At 42.4% G+C, this 18678-nt stretch overlaps 1 protein-coding gene across 1 annotated transcript in view; it reads left to right on the top strand.

Moving 5' to 3' along the window:
* Positions 1 to 9296: 9296 nt before the first annotated feature.
* Positions 9297 to 18678, top strand: part of cbfa2t2 (CBFA2/RUNX1 partner transcriptional co-repressor 2) — a 33295-nt gene continuing 23913 nt past the window's right edge. Inside the window, exon 1 of the mRNA XM_029502629.1 lies at positions 9297 to 9402. Within this exon, the coding sequence (XP_029358489.1) occupies positions 9384 to 9402 (19 nt within the window). The 5' untranslated portion in view covers positions 9297 to 9383. The remainder of the gene's footprint in view (positions 9403 to 18678) is intronic.

Here is an 18678-nt window from a genome sequence, read left to right as displayed (position 1 = left end):
AGTCACATGTAATTAAGTTTTGATACGTTCAACTCTGCTCTTTATATATTTATTCATTTCTACATTTATTTTCCTTCTTCTGATCACACAGCTAATTTGCTGGCTTGCCCAGCAAGACGCCGTAAAATCGCCGCGCTGATGAGTGCAGATTGTTATTTTGTGGAGAAAATGGAAATCTGTAATGCCGAGGAGGAGCCGAGCTGCCTGTCCGGAGCAAGGAGCTCTTATCGGGGCGTGAAATTCACAAATCAGCCTCAGCGTGAACTGACAGGAAACGGGCTTCCAGTGGAGGAGATTTGAGGAAGATGTCCATCAGATTTTATCCACGTATAGAAAAAGGAAACGCACGATCAAAAACATCGAGGCTGACTTTGCCTTTTGGAAGAGAAGATGAAGATGATGCCAGTGACAGTTCTGGGTTGGGGGAACGATGCATGATGTTCTCTGATGAGGAAGTTAGTCCAAAGTTTCCCTCCACTAGAAACTAAATGAGGTGCCAGCACAGTATTAGAGTTAAATCATGAGTGTTTAAACACCAAAAGCAGCACTTGATGTATCATAGAAGCACCATAAGACTAACAAGAAAGATTTGGGTGGACAAAATATGGAAATATTGGCCAGGAATGTAAAGAGGTTCTCATGAATAGAGCACAGTCACCTGGTGATTCACCACCAAGACTACCCATTCGATTTGTGTCATTTTCTCAACCCCTGTCGATTTCCTCTTCACTGTCAGGGAACAATAATTAATTTTCAGTTTGAACCAACTGGTTTTTCTTCACTTGGGTCAGTTGTTTTCCTCTAACTTTCATCAGTCTGATTGGTCTATAAAACAAGTTGATGCTGCTCATAATCATTCTGCCTCAGTCGAGCACAAATGAATGTGGAAACTGTATTTATAACCATTTGTTTCTTTAAAATCATGCAAGCCATGACTTCACCAACCGGTGTTTGCTTTGACTCCAACTCAACATGGTGATGATAATGGTGATGGAATAAGCATGGTGCTGTCTTGATGAGGTGTGCAGAAATGTTTTTAATTGTGCAGCGTGGACATTAAGGGCATGCACGAGTCACTGAAACAAGCTGATGAAAGTGGTCCACATTTTCTATGCTGTATTCGCATCTGCAAGTGATCTGCCAACTCTTCAGCCATGTGTGTGGCAGCATGGGTTGCATCTGTTTCACAGCAGGTGAAGTAGCAAAGACGTTACAACACCCAATTTTAGCCAACTCTCTTCTGGGTGGTCCGGTTGAAGGGCAATTGCTCTCTTAATGAAAACAAACATTTACCAAAAATCTCCCTCATACAGATGGCTTGTCTTTTAATAAAGCATCTTAATGTTATAGTAGCTAAACAAATAGCTCCAACCTAAGCAGAGCCTTTCAGTTTTAATGTTTAGTGTTTCCTCAATAGCACTTTACTTCTTTTAAGTGAGTTTCAATAATTAATTGTCCATAATGCTCAGACTACAAACTAAACATTCTGCTCAAGACAGACGACAATAGAGCTGGTCTTTAATCTTTTGTCACCCTCTAGTGATTAAAAGGCTTCATTACTGCAAGACAGAATCTCAAACGCCTTGGTGTCAAAGTGCTAAGGTTTCTTTCTGATTATGGCAAAGCTATTGCACAAAAGCTGGTAACATTGAATATTCTATCTATAATTGGCTAAAAAAAAAAAAAAGAAAAAAGGTTTATCTGTAATATTACATAATATGATCTATAACCCTGAATAATAATGAAATCAAAGAAAACATTTAACATCTAATAGTTACAGATTTTTTTGCAGGAGCATTGGCCCCATTTGTTTCTTTTGCTATGAAATGAAAGACTTGATTAAAATGAGCCTCTCTGATCTTTACACAGATATTTAATATATTTTACTTACAAATTCAATTCTTGAAAATAAGATTACAGATGCTATTACTGTTTCATCAAATATAACATAACATAACATCACCACAAGCTGTCCCTGGATTAAATGTACCTCAGTCATTAATGCATTGTCTGAACAACTGAATAAAAATAAACATTCACCTTTAAACCTTACTTGCACAGCTTTTGCACAACATAGTTGAGCAATTCTATGTTCAGACAAAAACACTTACATGTCCTATTTAGCATATGTATTGAACGACACATATAAACAGCTCAGAAATAATGACAAGTGGGCTTCAGCAGCAGTCCTTGACTTAGGCAGTGCATGTAGCGCATGTTTAGCATTATGACAAAGTACATGACCATCTGACCGTCTGTGTATACATCTGTCAGCCTATTTCTTTGTCGTGTGAGTGGCAGGTGGCCAGCCTTTCTTTCACAGTAACAGGCCGTAATATTTTTTCTCTAAGCTTCAGTGAGATGAACAATAGGATCTGAGAGGATCTCTGACACACAAAAGAATAGATGTGCTCTTTCAGACAATACATTTGTATTTTTGAGTCATATATACTTTTTGAAAAGTTGTTTGCCATCATGCTGTTCATCATGGTGTGACAGTGACCCATTTCCTTTTATTCTGGCTCTATTCCAGCACATTTCAGATGAAAGAGTGACTCATGGCTTTATTTGTGTTTGGCTGATTTACACTGTGGCCTGAGAACTTGTAGGCCCCTCGTGCCCCCACGCTGTTGAGCCTATATGGATATAAAAATAACATCAACATGTTGTATGTGCTTTGTTATATACAACCAACACGCACACATCCTGCCATTTGGTGTTTAAATTAATCACACTACATGTGTACCCAACATTCATAGTGTTACATTGCTGTGCTTTTATTGTGTGGGTTAAAATAAATAAATAAAAACATTGGATTCAAGGAAAATTACCATGAAATATAACAAAGAATGGCTATGAGATGAAATATATGAAGAGAGACTGATTTCAGATTGAGAAAGAATGCATATTATAGACTAAATATTATTTTTTTGTTTTACCATAAAAAAAGTTCAAATGAATTAAATGCTTTTATATGATCCAACCTAATTACGACGAGTGTAATTTTGGTGTCAGTTCAAAAATGTTTGGGGAGCTTTCTTAAATAAATACAATGTCAAATTAGACCAACAGTAATGTCCATGTGCACTCATACAACTAAGCGCACTCTACCCCCCCACCCCCAACTTGCCATTCCCGCTAACCGGGCTCAATCAGCCACATATATGCATGTCTCAAATCCCTAAAGACAGTGGACAGTTGGGGTGGCCTGCTGATTAATTTCAGCCCCCCACCCCCCATCCCTCTGCCTCCTCTTGTTCCTGTCATTCTCCATCCCTCCATCCATCCCTCCCCTGCAGCAGCTCCAGAGGTCTACCATATGTGCCAGTGTCTGACTGTCTGACTGCCTGCCTCCATGTAGCCTGCATGACATGTGTTTATGTTTGCGTGACCATCATTGTGGGGAGCCATGTAAGTGGAGGTTTTCATTAGAAATTTTGGCTTTCTAAAACGGCCTAAATGAGCATCTAGGCTGGTCCTCATCATTATTTTACGTGACTGATTGAATTGACTGACTGAAATTCAATGAATTACTATTGTACTATTATGTAGGTTAATCCTTTTGTGTTATGCTTTTAATGTAATCAGCAGTAGTTTGTTTACATTCAGTATAACATTAAATTATAGCCCAAAGTATCCTAAGATCCTGGCTGAAATGTACCGTAAATGTTAAAAGACCTGCTTTGTAATTCCAATTCCAGCTCCCTCAAGCGAATGTAGATAGGTCAACATAGATTCTCTCTCCGCCTCATCTTATTTTAAGCCTGCTATTTTTAGCCACACTACAAATATGGTTCTATATCAGTGTCAGCCTTTTGGTGCTTTGGTTCAGATTGAAATAATAAAAAATAAGTTGAATAGATTGCCAAGACATTTTGTACAAACACTGATGATCACTAGTGGATGACATTATGTGGCTTAGCATATAACTGTTACAAACATTCATCTTACCCTCCAGATAAATTGTAATACACTTGGGGATCATCCGCCTTTCCATCTGGTGACATACAGGCTACATTTCACATAGCAATTCAAGACTTTGTAGTAGTGGAGGAAGAAAACATGCATGTGTAGAACCGTTTTTGGAAGAGAAAATGACAGTGTCAGTGGTCTAGGTGATACACTGTGCTTTTGTACAGGATAGAGCATGCAAAACAAATCTCTCAAAGTTCTCACTGGTGCTGTTACGAGTGCAAATATGACCCTATTTTTATACCAGAATTTTATTTGGACAATGACAGTCCATTCACAAAGCACAAAGCACAAAACTGTCCAATCAGAGGAAACATGGTTCCATTACCTTACCCACTCAATGTTATAATGTCATAATTCAGATACTGTGCATGCTTTTTGTGTCTGTGCTTCTGCTTTGCATGTTCTAGTTATTGTCTAACAATGCAGCTCAATGTGGTCTTATTCAATCTACTTTTTGATTAACATTAATATCTTCATGTATTTATTGTCTTGCATAACGCGTATCATGAGTCTCTTTCCTTTTGTATGTATGTTACGTATGTTTTAAGGATGTCCTGAACGTTTTTTTTAATCAACATTATATATTCTTACTTCATTTTATTAATTGTTCCACATGTTTATAAATTCGCCTCAGTAACTGTGTAATTTCAAATTCATTTTCATACTCTATTCTATTCTGTTTTTAGGGTGGCTCTGTCACATCTGTCCAGGGACTACAGATGAAAAATAGCCTCTTGGCTAACTCTGGCACATTTACAGCAATATTTATGAATGCACTGTCCTGTTAAATAAACAAACAAATAAAAAAAAATGAAAATAGGCTCAATAGGAATCATAGAGAGACAGACAACTTTGAAAGACATCATATATTTCAAATAAAGTCCCAAGATTAAATTTAGCAGCCATTGAAAGCTGTGTAAAGTTGGATATTCATAAAAATCAGACCTAAAGAACAATCTACCTCACAAAGCTTGATCACACATCGAAGAACCCAGAGAAAGGCTCACCATGTGAGAAATTGTCCAGTTAATCTCAAAAGTTCAGAACCAAATTTGAAATGAGGATCAACAAAGAAGCTTTGCAAAATAAAATAAAAACTAAGGAAAAAAAGAGGACAAAATAAAGAAAAAATGAGGAACAAAAATGGTAAATAAATGTATTTTTCAAAAAGAGTAGTTGTTGTTGCCGCTACAGTGGCCAGTCAAATGATCGGAGGGTGAGGTTAGCATGTAACTTTATTTTGGATCAAAAGGGAATATCAAGTGCTGGAAAAGGCAGCGGACAGCGATTGAAAATGAAACAAGTTTCAGATTATTGAGAAAATTACTTGTGAAGACATCACAACGTTGTGTGCTTCGGGCTTAGTCCACTGCGTGGGAGTGTGTGTGTGTGACTGGAGCTTCTGCAGACTGTTAGCCTGCTCCACCTGTTCCTCTGTAACAACACACCAGACCTCCCCTCTACAGGCCAACCCGGACAGGCTGGTAGATAGACAGATGAACTGATCACAGACAAGCAGATGAATGGATTGAGATGAAGACCAGAGAAGAGATAGATGATATTAAAAGTCATTGAACAAATGGTTGGAAAATGAGCAGAGAGGAGCAGGACATTGAATACGGGCCAAAAGACAGAAATCGAGTTGAATAGACCACGAGACAAAAAGATGAAATTGCAATAACAGATTAGAAATATGGAATAATTTATTCTGAAAATATAAATGACAGACTGCAGTGAACAGACTGCAGGCAGACGTACCACGCTGCTCCCCAAACACCCGAGGACACGGGATAATAATGAATAAGAACTTGGGGGTGATAATGAGCGGTCAAACAGAAGAATAAGTCTCAGGCTTGTACACCTGTGGCCAACCTTCTGCCATCTAAACCGCCCAGTGACCTTTTCTCTTTTTTATTTTTTCAACATTCAGTTACTCTCATTATAAACCTACTGAATAATGTAAAGGTATATATGCATGAGAGATCCAAGCAGAGCAGTGGAGACAGGGCAGAGGGATGGAAGGATCTACATAATAGGTCTATCTCTCCCTCCATCTGGTCATGTGTCTATAATCTTCCCCTCCTCCTATTTAATGCCGATCTATCTGCTTGTCTGACGGACCATCAACAATTAAGCTCTCTCTAATAATATCTTTCTCTAAGTACAGTCTGAGCTGTTGGATTCTGTGAATAAGACAGATTAGTAATTACTGCACATATGAATAAGAGTGAGTGCAAGTGTTCTCATATCTGTCTGCATTTCCGTTTGTCGGAACTGACGCGGGCCACAGGAGAATTAACCAAGCGTCTGCCACCTGACCCCGTTGACTCCGACCATCCTGGGCTCAGCTGATACACGTGCCGCGCAGCCCTAACATGAGGAGGACAAAAAAGCAGGAGGAGTGGGAGGAGGCCAAGGACAGAAGGACCAGCAGGCAATGAGTGATTATGATGACTAGGGCCATCTTTCTGGCTTCAGTGCCCCCCCACCCCCCACCACAGAGGAAGAAGCCTGGCCTTGGCTCTGGCTCTGGCTCCCACATGGATGGGAGATCTGGCTCGGGCTGGCGCGGGTCACCGTGGGTGAAGTGTCACCACCAGGCAGGGTCTGGCCTGTCAGCTGTTGGCTTGCGACAAGAGGAGAAGAGAGATTTAGGTGATAGAGGAGGACGAAGATGCAGAAGGAAAAAATGAATCATGATAGTGAAATCGTGTAAAATGCAACAAAGGAAATAAGGCACATAAGAGAGAAAGGATCTCATTGGAAGGTGTAGGCTGAAACAATGCATAAATGGAAACAGGTTTTGTGGGGGTGTCATATCTGCCAGGCCTTATGCAACCTACAGAGCTCTCGCAGATGGCCCAGCTGCTGAGAAAGTAAACGGTTCCCACTAGTGCCTTGCCCCTTCTTGACTCAGTACAGTGAAGCAATAGAGCTAACGGGGAGAAAACGGTTCTCCTGGGGATTAAGAATGCATCAGGTCAACCACCACGCAGCGGAGAGAGTAATGGAGTGGGGCTGCTGAGGGTAAAAGTGTGGGATTAAATTTGTGGTATCTTTTCTGAAACTGTCAGATCAGTCCGGGTGAAGTGTTTATGAAAGCAAACCACAGCAGCTTGAAGGAAGAGGAAGAGCAGCCCGTCACCATTGATGCTACCGAGCATGTCCAGCCTCTGAACAGGAGAAACGATGATCCTACATGGAGAATGACAAACACAGTACATTTCCCACACAGGATTTTTAATTTGCACTGATCAGAACCCCAAACACACACCAGGAAATGGCAAGGCATAAATTACTATCTTAAAATAGGCAGTGCTTGAACTTTTGTGATGTAGGCTGATTACAAGTTGTGTGCCACAGCTAATATTATAGCTACCTCCATTGTGGGAACCCCTCAAATCACAGCTTGCAATTGGTCAGCGGCACCAATTTGAGTAGTAGTTCTTTCACGTTGATCCCTATGTGTAAAAAGATTACACAACATACAGGGCGTTTGCCGTGGTGTTGACAGGAGCTTTTGGCTGAAAACGTGAGACACTTCACGTTAGTTTGCATGCTGAGAAGTCATCCCGAGTTAAACTGTGCTGCAGCTCAGCGGGTTATATGTGCAAACAATCACTCATTCAGGGGGGTGATCAGGTCAGCTGATTTGCTGAGTAACTGTCCTGCTGGTGTGATTAAAGGAGCCCTGACAAAGACGCTGAAAGGCGATGAAGGGGGGGCCGATGGCCAGCTGTCGCACAGAGGGACCATAATGGCCAAGGCCGATCCTGCCGCCGTCTGAGCCTGTGTCTTCTTTGACTTCAGCCTCCTGCTAACTGACTAGTCATCTTATTGTTAACCTGTCAGGGAGCTGGTTGACAAGATGACTTAGATAGGACTTTGTTGTCACAATCAAAGGTTTAGGGATGATTGAGTCACTGAATGGGCGACTCATTGAATGCATAGTACATTTAGATTAGTCTGATGAAATACACATATGGTGATAAAAAAACAAACAACCCATATAAATAGATTTGATCTTCACTCGTTCTATTTCCCAGTAGATAATTGTGATTATTTATTTTAATTAAACTGGCATTAACGTAAGTTTCTCAATCCATAGTTGACTAGAATGCGTCTGTAGGATAACAATATCTGAATTTGAAATGGTTGCAATTAAGTTAAAGAAAAATCTTTCATTGTCAACTACACAATCTTTACTTTACATTCAATATCCAATAAACTAATGTTAACTGATCATAATAAATGACATGCTATGATCAGCTGTTATCTTTTCTCCTCCTTTCATTTTTTGTGAAAACAGCACACAGTTGGCAGCTTGCGGCCCAGCTCCTCACACTGACACAGCAAGTGGTGACTCTTAGCTTCTATGCCCACCCCCACCCACCCAGACTGCAGCTCCCCTGATCCTCTGCCGCTCATCACAACAATTAGTGGTCCATGCCAAACCCCCCCCTTCATACAAGAAGGAGGTAGGGGAGGGGACCTGTGCTCCCCACACACAGAGGTAGGAGCTGATGCCTCCTCAGCCTCTTCCAGAGCAGGAGCAGTAGGTAATGACTCCTGTCTGCCATGGTGGACCTTAATTTGTTATTGTAGCAAAGCAGCTGTGCAGCATGCTGCAGAGAGCAGGTGGCAGCCTGGCAGGAGTGGGGGGGGGGGGCGCTGGGGGGGCAGGAGCGTGTGGCATATGTGGGTGGCTGTAGAGCAGGAGAGGGGGAGAGATAATGGTGTGCATTTGCGTGTTCGTGATGGAGGGGGTGGGGGGGTTACTGTTGCTTGCAGCCTTCTCAACCAGCATCCAAATATTATGGTTGCAAAGAAGAATAACACGTGAGACCCTGTGGATGGATCCAGAGCCAGGCAGACTGTGGTTTGTTTGTTTGTTTGTTTGTTTGTTTCCATCTCAGTTGTGTTGACGTTTTCATTTAATACAGAAACGCACACCAAAAAATACAAAAATAAAAATAAATGCAGGTGTCACTAAATGCAAACCACCTTTTTTTTTTTTGTCTTGTTTGTGGTGACATTAATGGCTGCAGATTCAATTAAAGCTCGACACATCCATAGCTGGGGGGTTCTGCAGGACTGTGCGGGCTGAGCTGTGTTGTTGATCACCGTCTCCCGGCTGCAGCGGAGCGGAGCGGGGCTTCTGTCTCTCTGATTAAACGCTGGCCAGTAAGCACCGCCCCCCTCTCTCACACGCCGCGCCGCGCCGGAGACCAAAAACCTTCCGCCTGTTGATGAGCCGGATCGATATCCTCTCCTCTTTCCTCCTTAATCAGCCGCTTTGGTCCGGCAGAGACAGAGAAGGACTTTAATAGACTGCACCTAGATTGTCATTGTGACAAGAAAAAGGGAGGGGGAGGGACAAACTCAAAAATAGGAGGATCGTGGTCGGAATGCCGAGTGTCTTAAACTGTAAGTAGACTTTAAATGGTAATGATGAGAGAAATGAATTGCACACTTACTTTCCCAGATGCCTTTATCTGAAGCTATACAGGCTATAGTTGCACCTGCACACACTGATGCACAGTGCTGAGTCATAACTAATGACTCATGTCTTTAAATTTGGGTTTTAGGTTCACATTTAATGAAGGGGAACTAAGCTCACTAATGAAAAACAGCAGACCTAGGCTGTATCTCCACAATGTGGAAAAAAAACAAAACAAAACTGTTGCACTCCATTATTTTGTTTTCTTATCCAACAGAGAGGACTAAGTCCTCAGAAAGGACCTCAGAGACCGATACTTCAGATCATATGAAATCATCATGATGACCAAACAAAACCTCAGTCATCCCTTTGTCTGCTGAGATCTTACGCTCATTAGTGTCCATTAAAGAGTGAGAATAAACTATGCGTAACACACACTCTATTGAATGCATTATGCCTTATATAGCCCCCACAAGACAGCTATTATGCTTCTATTTGACTGAATAGCAGCTTTCGGTCTATGTGTCTTTTCAGTGGAGGATTTGGATCCCTTAATCCACCAGGCAAAGTTTTTTTCCCCTGTTTTTCCACCATCTGGAGTTTGCCGCTTTTCAAGACAGAAACACCAGGCGGTGTGAAACCAGGCTGGAGCTACTGCTTGATGCCAGGAGGACCCCCCCCCCCCTTCCCTTTCTCCCTCTGTGCCTGTGGTTTCTTCCAGTTTACATCAGAGGTCAATAGTACAGTCCTGTATTGCAGATGGGGTCAGAGGGGCTGGACTGTAGGTCGCATGTGTCACGGTGACAGCTTGACCCAGGTTGGGTTGGGGAGGGAGGGCAGCCTCGAGCTCCCTTTTCACCAAAGTGACAAATAACCACACGATAAAGAGACAAATCTGAATGCTGATGGTGATAATTATAATGATGACGATGATGATGATGAAGATGGCAGAGCTACAGTGGCCACCAGAGAGCAGCAGAGTGTGTACTGTAAGATTAAACCATAAACACATTGGATGCTGGGTTTGAACTCCAATTTAGGTAAATTTTGTTTCCATCTAAAAGCCAAAAAAACATATTATACGTGTGTTCTTTGATTTGAGCGTGATTACCGTTTAGTTGGAATAATTTGATGTTATGCAGAAAGTTGAATCACCCTTCGGGAAGCCTGAATGCTGTGTGTACAGTGGGAGAAAATGTGTTGAAGATCATGTAGCCTCAACATCACTCACACTAGTCAATCATTTCCACTCTCCCTTGATTCAATTAGCTCTACTCAAAAACATGTGGATAATTTGGAACCCCTCATAATTTTCCCTTTTGCCTTTTCCTTTCTTTTCGTCGGGGTGGGTTATAGAGTCAGATTCCAATCCTCTGACATTAAAAGGGGAAATAAACGACAAAGGGGCCCTGCAGGTTTGCATTAGAGCCCTAATTGGTTTTGGCTTGAGTGGGCTGTTAGCTTTGCCAGACGTGGGCCCTTTGTGTTTTGCCATGTGGGAGAATTTGCCTGTGCTGGAGGTAATGCCGAGTGCCTGCAGATCTTCTCTCTGAGTCAATCCTACACCGTTCGTTGTCTTTGTGGGCACGTGTGTGTGCTGTTTGTGTTGTCTTCACACGCACATGTGTTGAAGTTGTATACTCCTGGTGCTTGAAATGCTCCAGTTTCTATGTTTTGTTTAGTTTTTTTTTTTTATGTGTATGCTGCAAGTCCTTGTGTCTGTTGCTATGTGTCATGCGCACGGTTGGCTGTGTTTGCAAAAAAAAAAAAAGGGAAGAAAAAAAATATGCATGTGCCTTGGTGTGTGTTTGTGTGTGTCAGGCTGTGAGCCCAGTATCCTTCTCACTCCCTCTGGTCTCTGCGTGGGTCTTTTCCAACGGCACTACCACCTGTTAGTGTTTTACTCGGGCCTCAGGGCTACAATGACTGCAGAATCTTCCAGATTTGCTCATCAGGCCCATCAGATCGGCTCCCTTGCCTCAAATCTGGCTCCTATTTCCTATCAGAGGACCGATCTGAGCTGGAGTCCCCGCTGCAGTTTAGCTGCATCAAGATGGTGTGCAGTTCAACTGGTTTGAGTTGAGCTGAGTTTGATTAATGACTCATGAGCGACAACATTTTATTCAGTATGCTACACTGTTGGATCACACTTAAGTGTTTGCTAAGTGTGGTTTTAGTGGGAAGAGAGATGTTTAAACACTAGATTTATGGGCTAGTTATTGTTGCCCAATGCTCCACATGTGAAAACCACAACAAAGAGTCTGGCATCTTCTGTTTGAGTAATAATACGTGACCAAATTAAAATTTAAGCAGTCTTTAATTGAAAGTGTCATATATCTACTGTTAAAGGCCACTTGCTGTGACAATTGGAGTTTTAAGATTTAAATTAACTGTAACAGTAATGAAGCGTTTACTAGCAATTGACAGGAAATGAAAATATATAATCTCTGTAGCCTATTATCAACTTCCCTTGTGTTGAATCTCAAAGCACACAAACAGCATCATCAGTCTTTTCACGCAGATAGGATTTGTCATGTTCTGTGTTTCGTGAGACCTCTGAGCCTTTCTGTCTTGTTGTCTGTTTCCAATTCAGCACACTGCGTTCCCCTGTCTATTATCTCAGACAGTGTGGCAACCTGAAGCAAAGCTTAAAAAAAAAAAAAAAATTCGCTGAGAGAAAGAGTAGTGACCCAACAGTTAAAGGGGGAAGAAAGCAGCAAGGGAAGGAGAGTAGAAAGGGATTAACTGTCAGGGAGAATGTGAAGCTAATTGAAGCCAGTTTTGCACAGCTGTTTCTTGTTGCTGTGCGGCACTGCACGGAGCGGCCTGGAGGACAGGATCCAGATGTGATCTTGCGCCGAGGATCACCCGCCAACAACAGCGCTCAGAAAAATACCAGCCGTACAGGAGACGAGAGCTATTAGAGAGTCCCAAGCTCGCCCGGCGCCCTGACAAAATATCACTTCTGCACCTCTGAAAGATAACCCCGCTCCGTCTCTTTTCACTTTTGATTGGTGGTCTCAGCCCGGCTCCCGGGCGTTCTTAACACTGTGATTTTGTTACACTGCAGCCAGCACCACGGCCTCCGCATTCAGGTGTCACCAGGCAGCGTAAACATTGCTTTGACACATTTGACTATTCTGAAATGGTGGTTCACAGAGCGGTTTTGCATATTTGTCATATGGCTTTAGAAGCGTTCAACCAAAAGGGATTAAAGCTCCTTTTGTGTGTTTCTCTGTTAAAAGTGTTCCATTTAAATCATCGTGAAAAAAACAAAAAAACATGTAGCCCTGATCAGGATGGAGGGATGCAAGTTCTATGATTGTGTGCTGGCATTTATTCTGCTTTAAGTGGAGGGACATTGGGCGAGAACAAAAGGACTCAGTCATTTCAGAATGAAGGGAACTTCTCGCCGCATTATTCTTTTTTAAGGCCCCTGTTTCTCTGTTCCCACTCCTCACGCCTTTCATGCGCTCCATCATTTCCCCTCAAGGCTCAGACAAAGAGGACCACGCACGCTATTCACGCAGCGGTTCCCCCTTTTTTCTCCATGCCTTCCAAGGCCACTCCATTTCTTCTCACCTTCATGTTCAGCCTGCCTCCATCCCTCTTCGGTCTTATGCCATCTATTCCTGGTTCTACGTGCACATCCAGCTGCATGTATGCATCTCTATCCCTCCCAGCCCCGCTCCTCTGTATTGGCCCCCATACAGAGTCAAACTCCAGCTGGATTGTCATCAACCAGAGAAAAGCTGACATCCAGCTGCGTATGAGTTCTTGCTGAAGACTGAGAAATCTCAGTTTGTCGTTTTACTAGACGCAACCAACATCACGCTCTCTTCTCTTTCCATTTTTCACATTTGTCCCCATTTTAACAGGAAGTTTTCACTCTTCTTTCACCTGTAACATTTCTGTATATTGAGGGAATAAATATGTTTTATCATCAATTATGAGCTGAGTCAGGTTTATTACCCGAATGTCTCTGACCTAGATGATAACTGCTGAACATGCTGATAGATAATGATGAGAAAGGAAATGCACGGCCTTGGCCTAGTTTCACTTTATATGACACACACACACACACACACACACACACACACACACACACACACACTCACACTGTGAAAGAGGAACAGTATCTAATCTAAGATCACCCCCATAGCTCTCTTTTACACGTGTCAGTTGTGAGTTTTATGACTTTTGTCAAGTTCACCTCATCTGTCCAATCTCTGATTTCACTCCTGCTGGGCCCTGTGCTGTCAGGAAACAAAGGCCTGCGCTTCTGCTACACTCATATAAACTTGTGCTGCTCCCCGTCTGCTCTTGCTCCGAGGGTGGAATGTGTTTCTGGCTGATGGTGTTTATGTGTCTTGTCCTCACCCAGCGTCTCTGCTTGTTGTCTTTGGTTGTTTGTTCTTGCAGATTACTGCGTCAAGCGGTTGTGGATCAGCAAAGCAGCAACAGAGCAGGTGCTGCCACAGTCCACTGTTGTTCTGTTTGGAGATTAATTTCTCCCCATATTTTTCCCTGCTGCAAATCCGGGCAGAAACAACTTTGAAGGCGGGAGGATATTTGCTTTAGTTTGTTATGTCTTGAAAAGAAAAAAGAAAAGTCGAACTGTAAATACACTCCCCTCTTCATGACATTCACACACACAAATTAGGAACTATATTGCAACACTAACAAGTCCAAACATCCCTTAGGTTTAACCTTGGGAAGTGCCAACACATGCCTCTGAGTGTGTGTGTGTGTGTGCATGGGTGACTGTGTGTGAGCAAAGCCAGCCGTTATCTTCCCCCAGCTTTAATTGAGCCCTTCAGAAATCCCAGAAACTGTTATACACGCGCGCACACACACACACACACACACACACACACACACACAGAAGCCTGGAGGCTCTATCTCTGCCTGGCCAGGTGTTCCCGGCTCTGCTGCCAGATGAACCACCTGCAGATCACAGGTGTGGTCATCACCAAGGAAGAGAACAACACAGCTGCTCCTGCGGCCTCAGGGAGGTTTAAACAGACTCAACTGCTGGTAGCAGGAGGCCTCGTGCACATCAGGCAAGAATACATGAAGTATGAAGTAACATTATATGGTATGGTGCTTGTCATAACTCTCTCTCTATGGACAACTTCTCCCTTCTCGGCCTTCGAGCAATATGCTTTCAATCGAAGCAGCTCAGTGTGATGGCCACGATAAAGAGCGGAAATGGCTGTGACTCCAGTTGTTGTGATAATACTGAAAATAGGAAGCAATAATTGTGCCGCTGTGCTCTTGTATCTGTGTGGCTCCTCTTTCCTAAGGCTCAACATGTAAATCCCAGTAGTACGACACATTGTTTTTAACTTTGTTTTGAGATAAAATAGAGGCAGCTCGATAGTTCTGTAATTTTAGGTTGGTTTTTCCGTGGCTCCACTAACAGTGTCTCTTCTTTATTCAATTCATTGTCGTGCTTAAAACAGTTTATTAAACCATGTCATCTAATCTTACTTCGAATTACTTGGAAACTTTTTGTATTAATGGGGAGTGGAATCAACGTATTAAGGTGTTAGTGTAATCTGATGAAACCTTTTATGAAGGCTCGTGTGAAATGGCGCTTTCATAATTGGTCAAAATGGGTGGATTTGAATAAAAGTAAAAAAACTAACAACAAAAACAAAACATGTCTTGTAATCATTCAAATATCTATTTTTGCACAGCCTACTTCAATTATGCAATTGAAATTAAAATATTTGTTGAGAACCTTTGTGCTAACCTTTAAATTATATCGCTGATTTATTAAATATCTGTGGTATAAATAAGTCGCAGGTCTTACTGGACAACTATGCACAATGCACAGTATTGTCACTGACATACTGAAGTACTTTGAGGAATGTCCACTGTGTATTCACTGACTGGATATGTTACTGTCTGTGTGTGGCCTTGTCCATGTCTTAGCGAACACACACACTTTTGACACAGTTCCTCCCAAACATGGGGTTGTTTATGAGAACTATTCATGTTTATGTGCCGACAATTGGGTGAGGCTGGCAAAAAGGAGTGAGTTGTTATCTGTGGTATCATTTTCCAATTAGCAAAATTGGTGCATTTAAGGATTTATTGTGCGTGCCGTAGATGGATATCCCTGACAGTGTATCTGGTACATTAGTTAAAAAAGAAAGCGGCTGGAGGGACTTCGAAAGAGTTTGCGGTTGTTGAATATCGTTTAAGGGGAGTTATTGGTGAGAAGGGTTTGGCGTCTGGCTATGAACTTGGCCTCCCTGTGTGGAAACTTAAGGAAGATGCAGCCAAGTGAGCGTGTGACCCACTCCTCATAAATTTTAAGCACACATGCAGCCACTTTCTCATTCTGTCTCATACCAACACAGACACTTTCCCACTTTCCCTCTTGCTCATAAAGACACACTGATACATGCATTTCTCTCCCTCCTTCAAACCCGCACTTGGTCTATTTACTCATCTCTTTTTTGTCTCTGTCTTGTATTTACACACATACACGCAGCCGTTGCACCCGGAGTGCAGCCGTGTGTCTCCCCTCTGTATGCCGAGTGTAATAGGAGATCTGAGGGTTTTCCGTGGGTGAGTAGGCGGGTCAGGCATTACTTAAACTAATGGCTCCCAGCAGTGTTGAATAGCCAGACACACTGGAGCCGAGGCCTGAGGTTTTGGAATGCCACTGCCGGCTCAATGCCTGCCTTTCATCGGCACCGAGTGAGGGAGAGTCAGGGAGAGAAAATAAGAGAAAGGCGGGGGGAGGAGGGGAGGGGGAGGGAGGGAGACAAAAATACGGGACCCATTTGTTATGGGTGATATGAGGATGCCTGAAAAGGAAGGCACAATAGTCGAGGAATGGAAGGACGTGGGGGGCAGGGGGAGGGGTCAAGAGTGGGACGGTGGACTGTAGGGGGAGAGGGGGGGCTGAGGCGTGTTTGGGCTGGTGGGATGTCAGGAGGGGGTAAAGTACCAGTCACTGGTTGTTTTGTGTCAGGACACCACGGGACTCCTGTGACCAGCAACACATTTGTCTTTAATGTCTTTGGCATAAGTTGTGAATGAGCCTTCAGAAAACCTGAGTGTTTTTTTTTTTAACCAAGGCCAACAACTACAAATATGTTTAAGAGGGATTTGGTCCTGCCTTCTAAACTACATAAGAATTTTTTTGACCATCACAGCTGTCTTTTTACAAAATTGGCCTTCATTGTCAAAACAGATTTTAACAGCAGCACGATTTAGTATTTCACTCAGATGTGATCAATAATTTATTTTACATCAAGCATGGACAAACCGGGGAGACACTCTGACAAACATTGAGGGGGTTTGCCAGCGCTCGTGGATTAAAATGCAGTTAGTGGAGTTAGTGGCAAATATCACAAAAATGGAGCACTGTCCTAATAAACGTGAGAGAGAAAGACGATGAGCTACCTGCTGTCTGGTAGCTAATTGAAATGATGTGTGACTCTAAAAACAGCTTAGGTTTTATGTAAAATTGACACACAACATGTGGCCTAATCGGCCCCTAACATGTACCAAAGTCTCCATTTCGTTGCCTGTACCTTTGACTATAAAATCTAATCTAATCTAATCATTTGTTCAATTCACCAACTTCAACCTCACTGCCCTCTAACATTAATTATTATCAGACCTTCCTGGGAAGTATACAGAGGGAAAACTGTGTTTTTGTTTATTTTATTCTCTGCCAGTCTCTGATTAGTTGCTCTAAAGTCATAACATATAGACGAGATTTGTGCAGTTGGAATGGCCTTTTATGGAGATAATACTTAAGCGTCTTTTCCCCTTGGGATGGATGTCAAGTTGAAATGCTTTAAAAAAAATTGTGAATATCCCTTAAGAAGCAACATTCTGCTATTTCCATCCATGGCTGTGTTTATTTTAACTTCAGATTATTACAACGCTATAAAAAGGGGTTTAATTGAGCACAGTGAATGCTGTTTGCTATCCAAGGAAGAGCAAACCAAAAGTTATGTGAGCATCTGACCGCAGAAGCGGATCTCTCATAACAACACCTTTTTTAGACTGCTTTGAACCGCATACTGTGTGATAAGGGAAAGAGGCATAGAATTTCTTTGCCGCAAAATGTAAGACTATGTTAGTGAACATGTTTGTAAAATGGTTTATCCATTCAGCCACATAGCTTAGCAAGACCATTTTGTGGTTTGCCAACTACTATTTAACTAAAAGTGGAGGAAAAAGAATAGATTTAAATGTTTTTTTCTGTCTCTTTGGAATTTGAGGTTGTCAAAGTGGAAGCCAAAGAGTGTATGTGTGTAAAAAATTGGGTGTATGTGTGTGTGTGTGTGAGAGTGGGACGGTGATGTTCTGGGAAGATCATCGTCCTGGGATCATTCACTGTCCTTTCTCTCATCACCCTTCAATAAATTCACTGTCCAGAACCAGCACATACAGTAAAACGTATGACCTCTGAACATTTATCTGGCCCCTGCAGACAGACGGACAGAAAATGGCCCCCACTTTAGCTTTAATTACCACAGAGGAGCATCTTATGTGATCTCTAGCTGCTGCTTTTTCTTCTCCTTTTTCTTTTTGTCTTACAGTAAACGGACCTCCAGAGAGACGCTGACCTGGAAAAATGACGTGTCCCTATTAGATAAATGTGTTGCTGAAGATGTAATGGAAAATGTGGCCATGTGAGATCAGACAGGGAAATCTGTGGCTGCATCAGATTAGACAAATCAGGAGTCTGAACAGTCGTGAGATGGAGGGAAAGAGGGGAAGAAGAAGGAGGGGAGCCATGCTGGTAAGATGGTTATGAGGGTGGGGGCAGTCGGGGGGCAAGAAAAGATCAATTTTGGTGGGAAACACAGCAACAACATGAAAAACTAGACATATCTAGACGCCTTTATCAGAGGGAGAGGGGAACAGAGAGCCAGAGGCTGGATCTGGAGAGCCAGACATCTGGATATGTAGCAATTTTTACAAACACATTTATAGACACATTAAACCAATATTACTCAGCCATTGTTGAGCATTTATCGTTGCCAGCAGTGGCAGTTTTTACTTTGTGACTCTAGTCAGTTCTTATTGGCAGCCATGTGGCCCCCTGATTGGTTGTTTAGCTTAGAAAACCAGTGATTTAATCCACTTGGTGTGGTCTCTGCATTTTCTTTTCATCTTCTGCAAAACAACTTTTCACAGTGCAGCTTTTAGCTATCCATATTCTCAATGTTATATTTTGACCATACGTGCAGATTGGCGTGGTGTGGAGATCATAGTTTGTTCAT

This window comes from Echeneis naucrates, chromosome 5 (genome assembly GCF_900963305.1).
Source record: "Echeneis naucrates chromosome 5, fEcheNa1.1, whole genome shotgun sequence".
Classification (NCBI taxonomy): domain Eukaryota; kingdom Metazoa; phylum Chordata; class Actinopteri; order Carangiformes; family Echeneidae; genus Echeneis; species Echeneis naucrates.
The sequence above is the reverse complement of the archived record's forward strand: the minus strand, read 5'-3'. Positions and strand labels throughout refer to the sequence as shown.